Consider the following 20481-nt stretch of genomic DNA (forward strand, 5'->3'; position numbering starts at 1 on the left):
TCTCTCTCTCTCTCTCTCTCTCACACACACACACACACACACAAATGAACAAAGAATAAAAATAAAATAACTGGAAAATAAAAGGATACATCCCTATGTAGCTCTAATCCTGAAAGAAGGCAGTTCAAATGTTGTATGACTGAAGGAATTTATCATTAGCAAGTAAATTAACCAAGGAAAGATATTAAACCACGGCCAATACAAGGAAGAAGAAACAACATATATGAAGTACAGATTCTTGTCACATGGATACTCAGTACATCTAACATCTCTGAGACAGAAGTGATCATAATCAATGTTACCTATAACTACTAAGTGGCTCAGTGTTTCCTTACCAATGTACAGATAAGCAAAGTTGTTACAGATCAATTTCTCCTACATCCTCTCGCCAGAATTATACTTAAACTGTGCATAAAAGAATAACATCTACAGTAGTGAAAATTGGTGAATCATGTTTCAACTTTTAGTACCTATCCTATAGAATGCCAACCACATCCTAATATTGTGTTCTTCATTATAGATAGTCACATATATATGCCATGGTCTTCACAACCTCCAGGTGTTTTACCTACCTGTGTATGGTAGACAAAAATACCAGTTCTCACCAATGGTTTCAGATCTACTATACTGAAAACACATCCCCCAACTGCATTGCTGCACCTTGTTCTGCAAAATGGGCTGGGAATTTTGTATTATGTGTATGCCAATAGGTATCTCTCCAGAGTCCTTTCTTTTTTTTTAATATGAAATTTTTTGTCAAATTGGTTTCCATACAACACCCAGTGCTCATCCCAACAGGTGCCCTCCTCAATACCCATTACCCACCCACCCCACCCTCCCACCCCCCATAAATCCTCAGTTTGTTCTCAGTTTTTAGGAGTCTCTTATGTTTTGGTTCCCTCCCTCTCTAACCATATTTTTTTCCTTCCCCTCCCCCATGGTCTTCTGTTAAGTTTCTCAGGATCCACATAAGAGTGAAAACATATGGTATCTCTTTCTCTGTATGATTTATTTCACTTAGCATAACACTCTCCAGTTCCATCCATGTTGCTACAAAAGACCATATTTCATTCTTTCTCATTGCCACGTAGTATTACGTTGTGTATATAAACCACAATTTCTTCATCCATTCATCAGTTGATGGACATTTAGGCTCTTTCCATAATTTGGCTACTGTTGAAAGTGCTGCTATAAACATTGGAGTACATGTGCCCCTATGCATCAGCACTCCTGTATCCCTTGGGTAAATTCCTAGCAGTGCTGTTCCTGTGTCATAAGGTAGATCTATTTTTAATTTTTTGAGGAAGCTCCACACTGTTTTCCAGAGCGGCTGCACCAGTTTGCATTCCCACCAATAGTGCAAGAGGGTTCCCGTTCAGAGTCCTTTCTATCACAGGAAAAGTGAAAGCCTCATACACAATGGAGATGTGATAAGCCTGGAATTCTGAGGACCACATGGAAGAGACTTGCCCTGGAAAGTCACCTAGACCCACAGCAGACATTGAAAGAGATTTTGGTTGTGTGAACCACTGAGGTTTTCGTATTTCTTACCCTGGTGCAACCTAGATTTTTCTGACTAAATGTAGTGGTACTAATTTTTCCTTTAGTATGCTGTGTTCTGAGATGTAAACCAATACTTTACCAACTTCTTAAAACTAACTGACCAGAATTTTGAGAATCGTCTGTCTTGATGGAACATAATTTTCCTGTCATGTTAAGTAAATTCTCATCCTTGACCTCTTTTATAGGTGCTTAACAATGACATTAACCCACCTAAATTGGAAGAATATTATGATGGGGGCAGCGGGGAATGTATCTGGTTCCTAACCTATGGCGTGTGATTATGCTGGCAATGTTAAGATATTTCAGTTAGCATGCTTTCATGGGTTTTTTTCCTTTGTCCAAGTAGGATTTTCAAATTCAACATTTCACTGATATTGTTCTAGCATAATTTGTGCTACCTACTTTCACTCTGCTGCAAAAATGGGTCACTCCCTAGGAACCCTAAGTTGGACCGTTTTTACAGCTTTTGATATTAGCAATTGGCTATTCCCTACTCCTGTGACACTATGACAGGTTTATTCGAGGATGATAAATTGAATGGGTTCATTCGTATTTTACACACAAATCCCCTAAATGTAAAAGTTAGCGATTCATTTTTTTGAATAGAGAGTGTGGCTTGGAGAGAATGTGTTTGCATATTTTTAAGGGTGTCTGGTATTTTAGATTCTCTCAGAGGACTTTCTGAACTAGATATTAGTGTTTACTATGTGAATTCTTTGGGTATTTTTGTTGTTGTTGTTGTTATATTTAAACACAGGTTAAAAGAAGTAGGATTCAAGTCTATCCTATTAGCAATTTCTGGTGACAACCCTCTCTCCTTTTTTTCTATGGCGGAATTTATATATATGGAATTTATATATATGGAATGCAGGGGTGAATACTGGAAAAGGTGTTCTTTGAAGAAGAATATGATGCTTATTATTGATCTGAACCAGATAGAATTGTCCTTAGAATCTTGCTCCCTCCAAACTCTGAAAGGCCATTTATTCCCAAGCAAGATCAGTTGACACAGATATTTATCCCTCCAGGACATCCTGTCTTCACAGCCTAAAGGTAGAACTGGCAGAATCTGGAAAGATAGGGCCCATGGTGTCTTTGTGCCTCACTGTTCCAGCTTCTAACATTGTTGGTGCCTCACAGGGAATAATAGGGGGGGAAAAAAGATTTCATCAAGCTTTAGGTAAGGGGAGTATTTTTACAGTTCTAAGATGAGAGAGGTGGACTGAATTGAAAACACATCTCTTTAATGTTTAGCAAATTATCTTACTCTGAGGTTGGTGTTCACAGTGTTTTCTGTGTTTATCATCTAGTCTTGTGCTTGATCTCAAGCTCACTGTTCCCCAGGCTCCAAGCTTTGTACACTGAGGGAGGCAGAATAATGACCCCCCATTGATGTCCGTAATCCTAATGCTGGAAGGTGTGAATATGTCCTGCTACAAGGCAAAAAGCACTGTGCAGGTATGATTAAATTAAGGACCTTGACGTGGGGAGAATATCCAAGGTCATCTGTTAGGGTCTAATATAATTACATGGATTCTTAAAATCACAGAACCTTTCTCAGCTGTGGTCTAAAGAAGGTGTGACTGTGGAAAAATGTTCAAAGAGAGGCAACATTGGTAGCTTTGAATATGGAGGTTTGGGTCCACAAGAGAAGGAATGTACAAAAGGCAGATTCTCTTCTAGAGGCTCCAGAAAGGAACCAACCCTGTGACTTCTTGATTTTACACACAGAGATCTGTAACAGACATCTAACATACAGAACTATAAGATAATGAAAGTGTGCTATTTTCAGCCATAACTATGTTGTAGCTTATTATATGAGCAATAGAAAATTAGTGCATACACCAAAGGGTAGATAGCTTTAAGAGTTCTGGTTATTCTACCCTGAAAGACTAGTCCTTTGGATTATCTTTTCTTGCCAGTGTCACTTTCTAGGAGGTAAGATTGTATTTTTTTCTGATTGTAAAGCCCATATTTGTTTATTTCTTTTGTTGTTGTTGTTTTGTTTGGTTTTCCCTATTTTAGCATTCTCTGTCCAACATGGTACATGAAATTAAGTATGAACTGGTTCTAAGAAATTATTCATTATCGTTCTGATGTTGCATATTTGTTCAGAGAGTAGAGCAATGCAATGTTTATACTAACAGCAGGAAGTTTTTAATGTGGCAGACCTTTCTGGAATCCTGCTTCTCCCAGTTAGTGTCTGTATATCATCTAGCCAACAATTCAACTTCTCTAAACTTCAGTTTCCTCGTCTGCATACTGAGAATAATATTAATAGTTACTTCAAATGTTTAGTGTGAGAAGGAATGCATTAAGTATTTTTTTTTAGAATTCATAACACACAACACTTCATAATGGTAGCTGTTTTATGATGATGGTTATTGTCATATGATTCGAGTCATGGGTCCTTCCTTCCCACAAGGGAAAGAAAGTGCCAGAAGCTCTCCCTTCTCTCCCTTGCTATTTAATTATATCATTCTAACACTAATTTTGGAATGTGGACTGCACAACAGTTACACTTTTGCTGATTCGGCCAAGTTGTGTTTTAAAAATTAAATTAAAAATGTAATCGTATGATTTACATCTGCAGTAGAAAACTGAACTTTAGTAAATACAGCACAAGAAAGAGAGAATGAACAGGTAGGCTTAGGAGCAAATCCCATTGTTTTTAATAAGTCCAAGCTGCAGGGAACTTTTCTTACAATTTGACTTCCATGTATGGAACAAGTTTTAAAAGCAAGGATGGGGATGTCTTTGGATGAGTTTGTTAGGAGAGTTCATTTTATTTATTAATGCAATAAGCCTGTGCTCTTGTAAAAAGTGAAAATATTTGGCATGCTGGCCCAAAGATCTTGATTTGGAATCCTGCCAACGCCATGTAGAAAGAGTATGATCTTAGCATGAATCACTGTTACGAATTGCAGTAACTCCGTCTATCATTAGTGAAAATGCCTGTTTTACTCAACCACAGGGAGTGGTCTGGAGGATAATATAATACAAAGACCATGACCTTTATGAAACATAAGGCAACCTTTAATTTCAAGTTTTGTTATGTGTAGAAATGAGGTCATATTTTTGGGTCTGAAAGAGACCCTTTAGCTCATCTAAATGTAATCTTTAATTCTACAGTCAAAGAAGTAGATCTAGACCTTCCATAAATCAACCAGATTTGGAGAGCAAGTCAATAGCAGGATTGTATAAGGACATCTACATTTCTAGCAAAAAACACAATCCCAGCTCTGGGCTAAAAAACATATGATCATGCTAATACCTACACTAAAAGAACTTGATGAAATTCAAACCCATTCATGACAAAAACACTAAAAACAAAACACCCAACTAGAAGTTGAAGGTGTGATGCTTATTTTTTTGTGTCAACATGGCTCAGCCATGGTGACCAGATACTTGGTCACACATTATTCTGAATGTTTTTGTGAGGGTGCTTCTTAGATAAGATTAATTGACATTTAAAATATAAGTATTTAGAGGCCACACTGAGTCGGCTTTAGGCACTCCGCACGCCGGGTCTCCTCCTCTTCCTGTGGTGGTTAGCTATGGCGGCCGTGAAGACCCTGAACCCCAAGGCTGAGGTAGCCAGAGCCCAGGTGGCGCTGGTGGTCAACATCAGCGCGGCCCGGGGACTGCAGGACGTGCTGAGGACCAACTTGGGGCCTAAAGGCACCATGAAGATGCTTGTTTCTGGTGCTGGAGACATCAAGCTTACTAAAGATGGCAATGTGCTGCTTCATGAAATGCAAATTCAGCACCCAACAGCCTCCTTAATAGCCAAAGTAGCAACAGCCCAGGATGACATAACTGGTGATGGTACCACTTCCAATGTCCTAATCATTAGAGAACTACTGAAACAGGCAGATCTCTACATTTCTGAAGGTCTTCATCCCAGAATAATAACAGAAGGATTTGAAGCTGCAAAGGAAAAGGCACTTCAGTTTTTGGAACAAGTCAAAGTAAGCAAAGAAATGGACATAGAAACACTTATAGATGTGGCCAGAACATCTCTACGTACTAAAGTGCATGCTGAACTTGCTGATGTCTTAACAGAGGCTGTGGTGGAGGATTCCATTTTGGCTATTAAAAAACAAGATGAACCTATTGACCTCTTCATGGTTGAGATTATGGAGATAAAACATAAATCTGAAACTGATACAAGCTTAATCAGAGGTCTTGTTTTAGACCATGGGGCGCGGCATCCTGATATGAAAAAAAGAGTAGAAGATGCATACATCCTCACATGCAATGTGTCATTAGAATATGAAAAAACAGAAGTGAATTCTGGCTTTTTTTACAAGAGTGCAGAAGAGAGAAGCTTGTAAAAGCTGAAAGAAAATTCATTGATGATAGAGTTAAAAAAATAATAGAACTGAAAAAGAAAGTCTGTGGTGATTCAGATAAAGGATTCGTGGTTATCAATCAAAAGGGAATTGACCCCTTTTCCTTAGATGCTCTTGCAAAAGAAGGCATAGTAGCTCTGCAGAGGGCTAAAAGGAGAAATATGGAAAGGCTGACTCTTGCTTGTGGTGGAGTAGCTCTAAATTCTTTTGATGACCTAAATCCTGATTGTTTGGGACATGCAGGACTTGTCTATGAATATACATTGGGAGAAGAGAAATTCACCTTTATTGAGAAATGTAACAACCCTCGCTCTGTCACATTATTGGTCAAAGGACCAAATAAGCACACACTCACTCAAATCAAAGATGCAATAAGAGATGGCTTGAGGGCTGTTAAAAATGCTATTGATGATGGCTGTGTAGTTCCAGGTGCTGGTGCAGTGGAAGTGGCAATGGCAGAAGCCTTGATTAAATATAAGCCCAGTGTAAAGGGCAGGGCCCAGCTTGGAGTGCAAGCATTTGCTGATGCATTGCTCATTATTCCCAAGGTTCTTGCTCAGAATTCTGGTTTTGACCTTCAAGAAACACTAGTTAAAGTTCAAGCAGAACATTCAGAATCAGGTCAACTTGTAGGTGTGGACTTGAACACAGGTGAGCCAATGGTAGCTGCTGAAGTAGGCATATGGGATAACCATTGTGTAAAGAAACAGCTTCTTCACTCCTGCACTGTGATTGCCACCAACATTCTCCTGGTTGATGAGATCATGCGAGCTGGAATGTCTTCTCTAAAAGGTTGAATTGAAGCTTCCCTTGTGTCATCTGTATCATGAAGACTACAGAGTGATCCTAAGAATATAGCCATGGAATTTTCGTCCAAGCTTCAAATGATTTTCAAAAGCATTTCCTTTCCCATACGAAAAAGAGAACACTGACACTCAAATTTTGAAGTTCTGAAATTATAATTACAGTATTTTTTTTAATTTCACTGCAGTGCACACCATTAAGCAGGCTGTTTTCACCCAATGAACAGGATGTTTTGCTTTAGCTTCCATGATCTAAAGGTACCATGTTAGACAAGTATGTTACCTACCTTGTTATTAAATGTTCTTTGAAAAGCAAAAAAATAAAATAAAATAAAATAAAATAAAATAAAATATAAGTATTTAGGAGGTCACAGGTGTAAAGGATGGAATGTAGACAGTGACCAAAAAAAATCTAACAGTATTAAAAATGTGTAGAATTTTGTCACTGAAGAGGCTGGGAGAAAAGGTGCTGGTGTAAGCAAGTTTATACATGAGTGGAACCTGTAAGGCTAAAATTAAAAAGAATTGTGCATAAGCACTGTATTCTAGTTAGTAAAACTATTTTCCATGGGGTACAGTTGACAATTCTGAAACCACCATACACGTATACTACAGTTGAAAAATGACATAAATTTGATGGTTGCTGGTGAGAGATATTTTTTTTTTCATTGTTACAAGCTCCGAACTGCAGCACAGAGCCCATCACAGGGCTTGAACCCACAAACCGCGAGATCATGACCCAGGCTAAAGTTAGATGCTCACCCGACTGAGTCACCCAGGCACCCCAGTCTGTCCCTATCTTATGAGAACTTTTCTGTGGTATAATAAAGACTGATCATTGAATAACTAATGTTACAATTTATCAACATTAAGCTTGTGATTAATTCCCTTATTTGGGGACTAGAGCAGTAACCTATGTGTAGTTGACTGAAACTAAGAAAGATAAGTAGAAACCACAGAGGAACTAAACACTCAAAGAGAAGAATTAAATTGAATAAAAGTATAAAATATGCAAAGATGCAATGTTAAGCATTTTAAGCATTACCTAGAGAATTCCAGGATACACAACCACAGAATATTCTTTCAGTAAGGGGACTAGTAACATGATATAGTTAAATAATAGAATACTTTAATTATCTAGAAATAATTTCAAACTGCCTACGGTAATATTGCCAGAAGTTCATAATAATGCAGAAATAATTCCACTAAAAAAAAAAAAAAAAACCCCATCAAATTTGCACGAGGAAAATCCAAGGTTGAAAAAATCACCTGGTTTTAAAGTTAATTTTTTTTCTAACACCTCCTGTAACTAATCTTTTCCAAATGAAGAAAGTATATATTTTATATATGCCTGCCATAAGTAGTTGAAAAGCAAAAGTACCTATAAAGTAACAAATATAGGAGTAGCCTTCCTTTTTAAAAATACATCCTCAGGTATAGACTCACTTTCTTCTCAACAACCACATTTTGAGTCATAGTTTCTCCTACTCCCATTTTACAGATCAGTAAATGGACCCTGAGGAAAGTTAAGATTCACTAGATCTCATTTCACAAATATTTATTGTGAAACTACTCTGTGCTATGCACTGTGCTAGGAGAGCTCTGTGTCCATTGCTAAATAATCTTGATAGAGTCCCCACCACTGTACAGCTTACAGGCCACGGGGAGAATTCAAGATGAAGATGGCACAGAGGGTCAGTGGCTTGTCTGACAAGTAAAACTCAACTCTAGGCTTCCTCAGTTTTATCATTTTGTAGATCACCGTGACAGATTAGTACCTGCCAAATGATGGCAGCTTTATGTCTCATGTGGTCTCCAGGGGAGGAATCTGCTTCTAAAGACTTAAACATGTGGGGATTTACCCTTCTGAAGGGCGACTGGCAAACGGAGGACTGTTGGCCAGAAAATGCTATTTTATTTTTTAATCTTTAAAAAATAGATTTTAAACTTTATTTACTTTGAGAAAGAGTGGGGGAGGGGCAGAGAGAGAGAAAGAGAGAGGGAGAATCCCAGGCAGGCTCTATGCTCAGCATGGACCCCAACACAGGGCTCAAACTCAAAAGCCATGAGCTCATGACCTGAGCCAACATCAAGAGTCAGTCCCTTAACCGACTGAGCCACCCAAGTGCCCCCAGCAAATGCTATCTTATACTTTTATCTTTATCTTTATCTTTCTTTCCTCCACCCATGGCATGCAGGCAGTGAGGGCAAGGGTTTCCGTTTATTATTTACAGATAACTAACTTAGCCAGTCTTTACAAAAAAACAGACAGGTGAATGTGGTTACTGCAATCATTCCCTTAAATCCTAAAATGAGAATGAATAAAAGCATTTACAAGAACACATTTTTTATAATGGTGTTTTGAAGCTCATTTTTCTTTTTTTCATTTTAAAGCATATATTGAAGTTATAGCAACTCATTTGATCTTTAAAATAAACATTTCAGGATAAAAGATTTTCTCTTGATAAAAAGTTGACCTTTGGAACAAATGTCTACATTTATAAAAGAAAGTAAGCTATTGACAGACTGCATGTATTTTAAGCACTCATTTAGCCTATCCATTATTCCAAATAACTGGTTTGATTTATTTCATTAATATTTGGCTGGTCAATTCGATCAAAATGGTTGAACTACTTCTGAGGTGCAAAGCCAGAAATGGTGTCATTGACTTATTCATGTTCACAAGTGTATGGTAAACAACTGAAAATGGGCTTCATGAACCTTTCACAAACCAGAGAATTAAGTGTCCACATGGGAGAAGTGGTTTGAAAATCAAAGCACAGCCAAACAAAAAAATGTGTTTTGATTTTTAAGTGCAAAGTCCAAATTTGTTTTTAGTTTGCCTCTGAACCTCTTTCAGAGTTTTCCTCCTAAAACTCTTCCTTCCCCTGTGGGATCAAACAGAACAATGTTTTGACATCTTAGTCATTTCCATAACAACAGATTACAGAAACAAGACAAGCAGTCAAACAAGTAAAATGGTTTGAATTTGGAAACTGTTCTGGATCTCTATAATGAATGACATGGAATTGTATCCTTGCTGTGGAGGGAAAAACTGTGGATCTTTTTGGCTGTTTTGATAATCTGTTGAAGGAAAGCCACTAAGACTTTTAAATGTAATCTTATCATGCTTTTCAAAATGTTGTTTCTTATATTTTGATACATTTTAATTTTTTTCACCTTTTCCTTCTTCCTTCCATTCCATTCCATTCCCTTGCGTTTCCTGCTAAATTTGTCAGGTGGGATGTAAATGTTAAATTATCAGGATTGACGTGTCAATATGGCCAAGAGGAAAAGGAGCCAATACATCATCCTAGCAGTCATCGCCCCCATTAAAAAAAAAAAAAAATCTTCTATTGAAAACAGCTGTTTTATTATGCAAAAACTTTACTAAGGTAACTGGCTATTTGCATTCTGTCTTGTTTTGTTTTCTGGGGTTTTTTGGTTGTTGATTGTTTTTAAGTTTTTATTTAAATCCAGTGAGTCAACATACAGTGTAATATTAGTTTCAATTGTACAGTATAGTGACTCAGCTCTCCATACAACAGCCTTTACTCATCACAAGTGCACTCCTTAATCCCAACCACCTATTTAACCCCCCCACCCCCCACTCACCTCCCTTCTGGTAACCATCGTTTGTTCTCTGTAGCATTTTAAAAATAAATTCACCGTAACCAAAGCATTAGGGAAAGTAAACGTTTGATTGAATTTATTGAAGAACCCTCAGTTTATTCACAATGGCTGTCACTGCTTGAGTGGGGAAGCAGCATTCGACCCCTAGTCTGAAATTTACACACTGATTATACTGACTACAAGGAGGATATTTCACCTTAATTACTTCACTGATAAAATAGAAATAATAATATCCTCTTCCAAAGATTACAGTGATATGCTTTTAAATCAAAAACTTAAGAATCCTGATTTGTAGCATTTATCATTTTCCATGGTGAGAGTATTATACCAAGTTCCCATTGTAACATTAATGAATAGGGACTTGGGAGGAGATGAACAGAATCAGATCTTAAGAGTCAGTATGAATCAGTTCCAACTCAAAAGGTTCTTAGAACTAATGAAATAAGACATTAAATCATAAACACCTCACACATTAATAAGTACTTATTAAATGGTTCTTATTGTTAACATAATAATTGGCTACATGTATAAAGGTAAGTAGTATATCTAGGCATCCCTGATCCAAAAAACAGAATGGAAGGTCTTGATAATAACTCAAGTTCTATACCATGCCTACCTATGAAATATTATGGGCTAGGTAATTTAGTCAACCCTAAGCCCAAAGTCGTATGTATTTCTCCTTTGAACACAGTGAAGGAGTTAAGTTGGGTGGGTTTCAGATTCTCTCAGCTGATGTCCAAATTAATGTTCCAGGACTATCAAAACCTACTGAGTTGAATAATTGGCTCAGTAGGGGAGCCAGAGCCATCAGAAAATTGAGGATATGATTCAATGGTTGATAGTGCACTTACTTATATCACTGTTAGCATGGCAGGCAATTCTTGCATGTAGAATCGGCATAATGTCAAAAAATATTGGCTAATCCAGGTTTATATACAGGTTATCATAAACCAGAGTTTTATTTTGGGAACAAATTAATATCCAAACAACTGTATATAGCTACAGTGTTTTTCCTCTCCATAGTATACTTGATAAATCATTTATCATGCCAGTGAAGATAAAGTAAAATTTACGTGCCCCATGAGTGTTGTTTTCTGTAGTAAATAATGCTGATTGAACTATGCATCAAAAAAAATCAAGGTTTATAACCTCTTGGAATACATGCAACTTTCTCTGAATGAAAAATGGAAGGTTATAAATCATAGATAACCACATTGTGCAATAAAATATGTGAGACCTCCCTTACATTGGATGGAATTCTGTCCTATTTATTTGCTTGATTGTATTTTGGCAACTGTAATCTTTATGGAGTAGCTGGTAAGGCCTTTCAGGAGGGACTCAGCTCCAGAAGTACATTAAGGATTTATTTTAGTCACCTCTAATTCTCTTCTACTTGGGGTGGAGGACTCATAAATATAGATCCCCCCATATTTTGAACTGCTCAGTGATTTAAGCTGAGAAAAGGAAAAGCCAGCTCATATACCATTAAATTCCATAAAGTCTAATAAATCAGACTAAGGAAGCTAACATTAGGAAATAAGCTGATGATAGCACTCATTTTTTTTTTTTTTGCTTTTGATTTCAATTGAGAAAAAATTGAATGCAAAAGCTAGTTTTGCTGAAAGTGTGTCCATGTTCCATAAACATACAGAATAAAGTGTATATTCTAAGGAAAGAATGTATTTTAATCCCTTTTTCTTAAGTTCATTTACTTTGAGAGAGAGAGAGAGAGAGAGAGAGAGAATCCCAAGCAGGCTCCACACTTGTCAATGTGGAGCCCCAGTGAGGGGCTCAAACTCATGAACGGCAAAACCATGACTCGAGCTGAAATCTAGAGTTGGATGCTTAGCAGACTGAGCAACCCAGTCTGTATTTTAATCTTTCAATCTTGCTTCTTGATTTTAATAGGCCAGACCAGAGTGGTTAGACAATTAGACACTCATTATGAGATATTTGCCAGATACTCAACATTGTACCAAAAAATCCTGAATCTCTACTCAGTGTATGCAGAGTAAGATGGTGGATAAGATATAATCCCAGATTTTATGGAGTACGTAAGTGGATAAGGAAATAGGGGAGTACATCTAAAACAAAGCAAAATGGGCTAAATGGGTCTTAGGTAATAAGGAAGGCACTTGTTGTTTTGACCCCTGGGTGTAATATGTAAGTGATGAATCACTAATTCTATTCCTGAAACCAATATTATACTATATGTTAACTAACTAGAATTTAAATAAAGATTTGAAAAAAAAAAAAAATAAAACAAGGCAGGGACACCTGGGTGACTCATTTGTTTGAGCATCCAACTTCAGCTCAAGTGGTCATCTCATGACTCCTGAGTTTGAGCCCTGCCTTGGGCTCTCTGCTCTCAACACAGAGCTGGCTTTGGATCATTTGTCCCTCTCCCACTCTGCCCCTCCCCCTCTCATGGTCTCCCTGTCTCTCTCAAAAATATAATAAACATTAAAATAATTTTTTTAATAAAACAAGGCAGAAGACAAGCTTTGCAAGAAAGCTTCTGCCAGTGCTATATTCCTGTTAAATGTGTGGAATGTCGTTAGGCTTTTCAAAGAGTTGGCTGTTGGTGATACATGAAAAAGGAGATCGAAATTTAACAAATGAAAGTAGAGCAGGAGATCAATAAAGTTGGAGGAAACTCCTAACCAGGAAACATGAAGAGAATTTTATTTTTTTTTTGAGAGAGAAAGAGAAGGAAAGACAGAGCACATGCACACAAGCTAGGGAGGGGCACAGAAAGAGGAAGAGAGAATATTAAGCAGGCTCTAGGCCCAGTACAGAGCCAAATGCAGGGCTCAAACTCATGACCATGAGTTCATGACCTGAGCCAAAATCAAGAGTCTAGCACTTAAGTGACTGAACCATCCAGGTGCCCCAAGAATTTTTTTTAAGTTTTAAGGGGCAATTTTAATATTTTTTTTCCTTTGGAACTCTCTTGTTTCACCCTTTTTATTTATGACTTAATTCTCTATGGCAAGGGAGTTGTCAAAACTGCACATGATACACAACACAGAATGATACCCGACACTAGATTAGTAGATGCAGAATCAGAAAAGATCTTTGCAGGTTACAATAATGGCCTCAATATTCAAAAATGAATATTCAACAGAACAACAGGAGGATCCTGCATTTTGATTCAAGAATTCTGTTCCAGGGGTATGAAAAGAGAGAGTGTGGTTCAGTGAGTCCTCTGGCTGCCTCTCATGGCTCAGATCCAGAGTTCTTTCACTGGCTTCTGTGTCCCTTGCCTTTCTTGCAGTTGATTTCAGACCCATAGCTGCCTCTATCCACTTCGTTCCTTGGGGGTTCTAACCCTTTCATGGTGTACTTGGTTGCTTCCCCACTGCCTCTATTCTGAAAACAAGCACTCTGGCCTCTAGTGTTTTTGTAACATAAGTGCTTCATGAAGGGAGTTGACAAAGAATAAGAAATTGCCCAGTCATTGAATTCCAAACTACATCAGACCTAAAGGCTAGTTCAAGGTCTTGAATGCTGGGTTAATGAATCAATAAATAGAGAGTAGGAAACCAGCGGCAGGCATATGGTATGAATGGTATGGCTGAAAACAAAACCTAACAGTTTCCTCCACTAGCCCTCTTGCGCTTTCAGAAGTTTTTTTATGATCCTTACTCTCTAATAAGTGGGTCACACGATTCAAATGCCATAAAGAATGTAAGCAGATTCATTGTTCACTTGAGTGAAACTCTGGCGCACAGTGTCTGTGGGAAGTAATGAGAACCTCCTTCCCCAATTATCATTATTCTCCCCATGTGAAAAAGCTTTCTTTCTCCTTGCCTGGAGCCTATACTTCTGGTAGACTTTCCAACAGCGTCAAACAGCACGGCATAATTCCATTACTCCTGGAACTATTCTTACATATTTATCCCTGCTGATATTTGTGATCTGGAGAAGGTAGTTTGAATACAGATGAGGCTGTATGATATGAATATAGGTTCTCTTTGTTTTCTATCGTTTGATCAAATTAAATTCTAGTTAAAATAACAAAACTCGCTTATAAAGTATCACACTGAACCGCAAGTTTGGTCTGGTTATAATGTAGGGTGGATCATGTTGCCCATAAATACATATAAACTGTTCATTTATCTTATGCCTTCCTTGGTGCCTGACCCGGGGAATATCAAGTGAGATAAGATATATAAGAATTTTGCAAAATGTAGAGTCTTTCACCAGCATTAAGCTCTGTTAAGCTTAAGGTTTTCCCAGATTTTGAGATTTGGTGGCAAGTCTCTTATTTGTGTTAGTAAGCATATTCCATGTGAAAATTCCAGATGAAGAGAAATGGAAAAATTCTTATCATCCATTATGCATATGATTTCAGTCTTTGCCCATATAAATAAAAGTCTATGACTTTTAAGAAAAAGTTCATGCAGAAGCACCACCGTGGCTCAGTTGGGTAAGTGTGACTTCAGCTCAGGTCATGATCTCAGTTTGTGAGTTCAAGACACATATTAGGCTCTCTGCTGTCAGCAAGGAACCCACTTGGGATTCTCTGTCTCCCCCTCTCTGTCTGTCCCTCCCTTGCTCACATTCCCCCTATCTCTCTCAAAAATAAATAAACATTTAAATAATAAATAAATAAATGGCTCACACAACCTGATTAGGTACAGAACTGGATTCTGACTTGTCTTTTCACAAAATTATAGGGTCCTTTTATTCCAAAACTTTCACCTGATTGATAGTGCAAAAGACTTTTTCTTGCCTCATCTGAGTTCAGATTCTATTGTGCCAGTTACTAAAACACCATATCAATGAGGGTACCTAGAAAATGGCCATTAATTAAGACTTCAAATTCTCACACTTCATTACAAACACTGGGTACTGATTTAATCTTTCAATTGGAACGTACCCCTTTGTTTGTAGTTCATAGGATTTCATTTTCCCTCTGAGTATTTTTAGAACTTTATAGAGCTTTATAATACTTCCAACTTCTAGGGTGCAATATTCCTAAGAAAAAATGATATTACTGGGTGAAGTTAAATTGTCTACGTTTTAATATGATGTTACCAAGACACTAACCTCACAGTCAGAATCATGTAATCTTGTTATTTTTAATACTATTCAGAGGAAAATAGCATTGTTTGTTTTTTATCAGATGTGCTTTTTAAAATAAAAATAGCCAAATTCCATTTTGGACTATACCTCAAGTGATTTTTTTTTCCTGGTTTGAATTGACTACTTACACTATGCTCATGTACATCTTCCAAACTTGAAAAAAATATTTTTTTAACATATATTTTTTGAGAGACAGAGAAAGACAGAGTGTGAGCAGGGGTGGGGGGTGGTCAGAGAGAGAGGAAGTCATAGAATCTGACGCAGGCTCTGTGCTGTCAGCACAGAGCCCGGCACAGAGCTCAAGCCCAAAAACCACGGGATCATGACTTGAGCCGAAGTCAGATTCTTAACCAACTAAGCCACCCAAGCGTCCTACATCTTTCAAACTTTTATTCTTAAGCTATAAATGAATGATTTTAGTTTTAAAAGTGAATAAACCAGCAGGAAAGAGGAACATTTTTCTTTAAATATTAAAATACAAAATCTATAACATCATATAATCGAATTAGAATGACAAATCATCTTCCATAGAGATATGGCAAAGATTTTTTAATTTGGTGGTGTTTCATAATAAAAATATATGTTGGGATGACTAGAAATATGTAAATAGGTAGAAATAAATGTTTATATATAATGTATAAATAAATTGAGAAGAACAAGATATTATAAAATCATTTCTTATGGAAAATTGTTCATATGTACAATATATATCAAAGCTTAAATAATACATAAAATAAATATTAAAATAAAATGAATATACAACCGTTTCCCAGGAAAAGGTAATCACAAACAAATGGCTATTATAAACATTAAGTTATTTTTGAGAAGTAAAGGCTAAAATCATATTTTAATATAAAAAATATACATACAAAAAAGAAAAAAATTACCTAGGAGTCCACAGTTTCCCCATTTTCCATTGATTTGTCTGTTTCTTATTTAGTAACAGTCCTTGATAAATTCTAAATACAGTTGGGAGTGTCTCCAACTCTGTGATTTGTATTTTCACTCTCTTAATGTAATGGTTTGTTTCCTGAATGAATCTAAATTTGATTACGTCCAGTTTATCAATGTTGTTTTGGATGAGTTTGTGGCCCCCTGTTTGAGAAATATTTCCCTACTCTAACCAACGTATTTATCTAGAATGAGGCTGTACACTAGTCAGTGTAAGAATTGACCCCTTGAAATAAGGCTAGTTCAAACTGAGATATATACTAAGTGTGAAACACACACTGGATTTTGAGGACTTAGCACAAAATAAGTTAATATCTCAAAATAAATTAAAAATCTCATGATTTTTATATTAATCATTACATGTTAAAATAATATTTTGATTACTTTGGTTTAAATTAAATACATTGTTAAAACTAGATTTACCTGTTTCTTTTTATTATTTTTAAAAAATTTTTTAACATTTATTTTTGAGAGACAGAGCACGCTTGAGGGAGAAGCAGAGAGAGAGGGAGACAAAGAACCTGAAGCAGGCTCCAGGCTCTGAGCTGTCAGCACAGAGCCCGATGTGGGGCTCAAACCCATGAACCATGAGATCATGACCTGAGCCAAAGTCAGAGGCTTGAGAAACTGAGCCACCCAGGCCCCCTCTTTTTATTATCTTTAAATGGTACTACTTACCATTTTAACTTACATATGTGGCACATTTGTGGCTCATGTTGCATTTCTACCGAACAGTGCTATTCTAGAAGATATTTCATTTTAGATTTTATATTTAGGTCTATTTACATTTAGAATTAATTTTTGAATGTGATATAAATTTTGAGATACATTTGTATTCATATATATCTCCAAATATACCAGCACCATTTATTGTAAAATCCATAGTTTCCTTTAGTGAGTTGCAGTGTCACTTCCGATGTGAATTAAGCAATCACATTCGGGTATCCTTCTGGACTCTGTTCTGCTGGTCTTTTTGCCTGTCCATGCTCAGTGAACACTGTTTTAATTATTGTAAATTTATACTGTATTTTAAAAGCTGGTAAATTAAGCCCTCCAGCTTTGTTCTTATTAAAAACTGACTTGGCTATGACAAATCAATTACATTTCTATATAAATTATAGAAATGCATTGTTAATTTCTACAAGAAAATGCTGCCAGGATTTCAGTTGAAATTACATTGAAGCAATAGATCAAGTGTATCATGGCATTTCGATAATGTTGAATCTTAGAAATACATATAGTTTGTGTAATTTAATTTCACTCAATAATTAGCTGTATTTTGCAACACACATGTCTTACACATATTTTTCAGATATTTCTCTTTGTTTATTTGACATTTTTGGTTGCCTTTGTGGATGATATTTTAAATTTTCTTTTTTAAATTAAAGTATGTTTGACATATTAGTTTCAGGTGTACAACATACTTATTCAATATTTATATAGATTTGTAAATGATCACCACAATAAGTCTAGTTTGCATCCATCACCTTACACAATTACAGTTGTTTATTTTTGCTTTTGTTGCTTTTGCTTTTGGTTTAAATTTCAGATTTAAATTTTCATTTTCTGTTCTCAATTGTTTATGTTGGTGTGTAGTTTAACAATTGATTTTTCAATTATTTCATAGACTTTAATGTCCAAAAAACAGCAGATTTCTTACATTAACTTTAATAATTTGTGGAATAAATATGTTATTTCATCCCTGAAAAATGACACTTTTGCTTCTTCTGCCCCAAAATTTTGCACCATGTGGAAACTCCAATGCAATGTTGAATAGTAGTCATGAAAGTGGACATCTGTCGAGACTCTAAGTCTAAAGTTCTCTTTTGTCTAGCAAAAGAGCGGATGCATGATTAAAATGAAAGATGGCTAATGTCCGGGAAAAAGACAAGAGCCCGAATAAGGGTCCTTGCCCCATATTCATATAGATCAGAAGACTTGCAAACATGATGGGCGTATACAAAGAAACAAACTAGGAACATTAACTTGTGGATGTGAGGGGGAAAAGGGAATTTTGAAGATACACAGTGTTAGGGGTTTGGGTCAATATAAAACAAAATCCAGGGCCCGGGCAGCTGGGTAGATGGTTGTTAACAGTAGACAGGAGGCGCCTTGCTTGTTTATTATCTTTGCCAGCCTAGGGGATAAGACAGATAGGGGGAATAACCTCAGGGTTAATAAGACACCTTTTCTTTTGTTAACCATCTCTGCTCCAGGCTGCTTTGCTTGCAGCACAGTGGTCCAAAGTCCAGTTCACCAATTTACCTAACCTGGCCTTATTCTCCTATGAAAGCAGCTTTCTGCTATAATACTAAACTTGGGGTGCTTTCACCCTGAATATCTAATGTTGTTATTCCTATGTATTGGGCACCTTTGAGCCGATTCTGTTTCAGGCCTTTGCTTCTCTCTCTCTATTTTTGGGGGTTCAGCACCCCCTCCCTATTTTAGGGTGCCTTTGTGCCTCCCTATTCTTGGAGTGCCAATCTTGTTACCCAAACTCGGGTGTGAGCATTTTATGACTTTGTGTTTCTTTATGCCTTGTGAACCCATTGGTGTAGGCCTGGGGGATTCCTAAGCTTATCTCCCACAGACATCTTTGTCTTACTCCTTGATCTCAGGAGGAAATCATTCATTATTTCACTATTATGTGTGACGTTAAGTGTAGCATTATTATAGCTACTGTTTAGCAAAGATGTTTACTTTCTCATCTTTTTCTTTACTTTTTTCTGTGATATGGGGAATTATACTAGTGGATTTTTAAACAATCTTGCATTATTCATCTGTAAATTCTTAAACTTCATTATACTTGTTATATAATATTGGATACAATTAATCATGTCTTACTTAGGATTTTTCCATCTTTATATATAAGAGATAGTGATAGTTTTCCTTTGTTGTAATATATTTCTTAGATTTCTCTATATTTGTTGCCTTCCAAACATAAGCTGAGACTTTTTCCTTTTTCCTAATTTTTCAGAAATATATTTAAGATTAGTATTATTTCCTAATATATCAAAGAAATATACCAGATTTTGACACTTTTTTGATATGATTTTAGTGGATTAATGAATTGTATAGAATTGTCCATTTTTCTCTTTCTTTACATGTCAGTTTTACACAGTTTTAATTTTCAGAAATTTATCTCTTCCATTTGATTTATGAAATGAGTTGACATAAAATTATAGTATGCTCTTTAAAAAGTTTTTTTTTTAATTTTCTATGTAAATCCAGGTTGTTTGACATGTAGTGTAATAATGGTTTCAGGAATAGAATTTAGTGTTTCATCACTTACATACATCACACAGTGCTCATCCCCAAAAATGCCCTCCTTAATGCCCATCACCCATTTAGCCCTTACCCCCAGCAAACACCCCTCCCTCCAGCCACCCTCAGTTCTCTGTATTTAAAGGTCTGTTATGGTTTGCCTCTTTCTCTATTTTCATCATATTTTTCCTTTTATTATTTTTTATTATTTGTAGAATCTGTAGTAATGCTGTCTTTTCATCCTTGATGTTTGTAATTTATTTTACTAAGTGTTTAGTAACTTTTCTTACAAACCAGTTTTTAGCTTTGGTGATTTTCTTCACTCTATAGATACCTTCTATTTAATATATTTCTGCATTTATCATTGGTATGTGTTTTCTTCCATTTTCTGTATGTTTAATATCATATTTTTCTAGATTTTTATTTTTGAATCTTAAGTCATATATTTTCAACTTTTTAAAAACTCTAAACAATGCTTTAGCTAAATCCCTTAATTTTAATGTAAGATTTTTATTACTAATTACCTCAAAATATTTTGAAATTTCTGTTATGGTTTATTCTCTGATTAATGGATTATTTAGAATTTTGGTATTTAATTTCCAAATATTGGGGTTTTCCCACTTGTCTTTCTGTTATTTCTTATTTAATTCCATCAAGGTCAAAGAACATATCCTGTATTATATTAGGCCAACCTATTAAACACATTGGTCAACTGTTTTATATCCCTCTTAAATGATTTTTGACTGTTTTATTTGTACTGATGGTTAGTTGGTGACAATGTCTCTCCATTTGCATCTTATCGATTCTATGTTCATTTGGAT

General features: G+C 36.2%; 1 protein-coding gene across 1 annotated transcript; it reads left to right on the top strand.

Moving 5' to 3' along the window:
- The first annotated feature begins 5087 nt into the window (after positions 1–5087).
- LOC109254641 (T-complex protein 1 subunit zeta-like) lies at positions 5088–6771 on the top strand. Its single transcript, XM_053897559.1, is given in 2 exon segments — positions 5088–5883; positions 5886–6771. Coding segments are annotated over 2 exon segments (1593 nt in total). The 5' UTR covers positions 5088–5120; the 3' UTR covers positions 6716–6771.
- The last annotated feature ends 13710 nt before the right edge of the window (positions 6772–20481 follow it).

The sequence above is a fragment of the Panthera pardus genome, unplaced genomic scaffold, assembly GCF_024362965.1.
Source record: "Panthera pardus isolate Hobbes unplaced genomic scaffold, ASM2436296v1 HiC_scaffold_8, whole genome shotgun sequence".
NCBI classification, from domain to species: domain Eukaryota; kingdom Metazoa; phylum Chordata; class Mammalia; order Carnivora; family Felidae; genus Panthera; species Panthera pardus.